The 2500-nt window shown below is 44.8% G+C and overlaps 1 protein-coding gene across 1 annotated transcript in view; it reads right to left on the minus strand.

Annotated features, from left to right (window-relative positions):
* cntrl (centriolin) overlaps nt 1–2500 on the minus strand; it is a 53116-nt gene that overhangs the window by 10894 nt on the left and 39722 nt on the right. The window contains 3 exon segments of the mRNA XM_054611655.1: nt 405–584; nt 1074–1145; nt 1294–1723. Coding sequence (XP_054467630.1) covers nt 405–584; nt 1074–1145; nt 1294–1723 — 682 coding nt within the window.

Raw genomic sequence — 2500 nt, forward strand, 5'->3', positions numbered from 1 at the left:
GTACCTGGTGTGTGAGTGTGTGTGTACCTGTGTGTGTGTACTTGGTGTGTGTGTGTGTGTACCTGGTGTGTGTGTGTGTGTGTGTGTGTGTACCTGGTGTGTGTGTGTGTGTGTGTGTACCTGGTGTGTGAGTGTGTGTGTGTACCTGGTGTGTGTGTGTGTGTGTACCTGGTGTGTGAGTGTGTGTGTGTACCTGGTGTGTGTGTGTGAGTGTGTGTGTGTGTACCTGGTGTGTGTGTGTGTGTGTGTGTACCTGGTGTGTGTGTGTGTGTGTACCTGGTGTGTGTGTGTGTGTGTGTGTACCTGGTGTGTGTGTGTGTGTACCTGGTGTGTGTGTGTGTGTGGTGTGTGTGTGTACCTGGTGTGTGTGTGTGTGTGTGTGGTGTGTGTGTGTGTGTGTGTACCTGGTGTGTGTGTGTGTGTAGCTCCTCCACCATGTGGTTCAGAGCTCTCAGCTGTTCAGCGGTTGTCTTCAGCTGTTCTGCAGTCAGCTGATCAGAGTCACACATGGACCTGCTGAGCTGCCGTAGTTTCCTGTTCAGACGTCCGAGGCTCCTCTGGTGACCGTCGCTCTGTGAACGCAGCTGATCACATGACAGTCAGTCAGTCCCAGCATGCACTGCTGCTGTACTTTAACCCCATGACAACACTTTACATTAGTGCTGAACGAGTTATGACCTGTGCTCTAACGGCTCACTTCAGCCTCTTGTGGCTGAAATGAGTATTACAACAACAAACACATTCTGACAACAACAACAAAATAAATCACCAACTTTTCTCTCCACCTGTTTCACAAATAGAAAATTAATTATCCAGTTATAGTGCTTTCAAATATTTTTTTTCCTCCACAGTTTAAAAAACCTGTTGTTTAATTATGATAACAAAGAAAGGTTTTTTCCAAAATAAAAGTCCTTCAGTTATCTTCACGTGACACTTACTTTTAAATCAATGCAATGTTTCTTATATAAAGCCATTTAAACATTATTACTTACATAATTAATATCAGAACCGGTTTACTTTTCACATTGACCTTGATGTTTATATGTGATATTACCGTAGCAGATATAAAGTACCTGCTGCAGCAGAGAGTCTCTCTCCTGATGGACCTCCTGAAGCTGCAGACCGATGTGACGCAGCTGCTCCTCCTGTGATTATGTTTAAAAAGAACCACAATCATTGATTTAATATAAATAATCAAAAACACAATGATTCTGTTTTTATGAAGCAGGTCTGGATCTGTGTGATCAGTGGATCAGGACTCAGGAGGAGGTTCTGGTCTGGTCTGATACTCACCAGTTTGTGTTGAACGTTTCTGTTTCTGCTCTCAGACTTCTGCAGTCGGACTCTCAGTCTCTGCAGATCCTCTTTCAGCCTCCAGTCCGGCTCCTGGTCCTGGTCCTGGGCCACCGGAGCCACCGGAGCCAGCAGCTGGGCTATGTGGTCCTGGTCCTGGGCAACCTGGGCCTCCAGCTTTGCTATGTGGTCCTGGTCCTGGGCCACCTGGGCCTCCAGCTTTGCTATGTGGTCCTGGTCCTGGGCCACCTGGGCCTCCAGCTTTGCTATGTGGTCCTGGTCCTGGACTAGCTGGGCCTGCAGTCCTTCCATCTGTTCCTGTCTGTGGTTCTGGTCTTGTTGGAGCTGCCCCCTCCTGGTTCTGGTCTGCTGGGAGGCCCTGTAGAGCTGCTCCACACTCCTGGACAACATGTCCTGAGGACTGAGGGGACTGTAGGGGGACAGACATGAACAGGTCTCACTGTGGACCCCCTCAGACCTGGTTATGTAAATGTTCTGGTCTGTTCTGGGTCACCTTCACGCATCAATAGGTTCGTTCGAGATAAGTCAGTCCTGATCAGAATCGATCACCGGCGATCGCCGCACAATGCATGCTGGGTAGATTTGTGTCCGACTTGATCCTGACTTGCTCTGACGTCATGAACACGTGTTCAACGATGACGTCAGAGAGCGAGGCGGCCGCAGGTTTTAGAGCCGACTGCATGACGCAGTGCATGATGGGAAACGCTGCTGTCTCCTGAGCAGAGAGCTGATTGGCTCTTAGTTTAGACAACAAACACTACGTTTTGTAGAAAATTCTTATTTTCTGTGTAAATGTAAGATTTGACTCTAGATTGTTGACTAGTGGACTCACGTTGTGCAATGATGTGGCTGATAATAATAATAATAATAATAATAATAATAATAATAATAATAATTAATTATTATTATAGAGTAACATAAAGACTTTAAATGATGTCATGTCTCCATGACGACCTCTGAAATGTCTGGATTCTTTCTGTCTAAATGTTTATGTTCCTGAAATAAATAAATAAATAAATAAATAAATAAATAAATAAATAAATAAATAAAGCTCTGTTTACATTGAATAACAGTTTATGATACTTTGTCTCTATTAAACACTTTGTGTTTACTGTGAATATTAGTTTATTTCTCCTTTAGAAACAGGAATGTATTTTAAGACAGCAGAGAGGTGGAGAGAGAGGAG

This window comes from Anoplopoma fimbria, chromosome 13 (genome assembly GCF_027596085.1).
Source record: "Anoplopoma fimbria isolate UVic2021 breed Golden Eagle Sablefish chromosome 13, Afim_UVic_2022, whole genome shotgun sequence".
NCBI classification, from domain to species: domain Eukaryota; kingdom Metazoa; phylum Chordata; class Actinopteri; order Perciformes; family Anoplopomatidae; genus Anoplopoma; species Anoplopoma fimbria.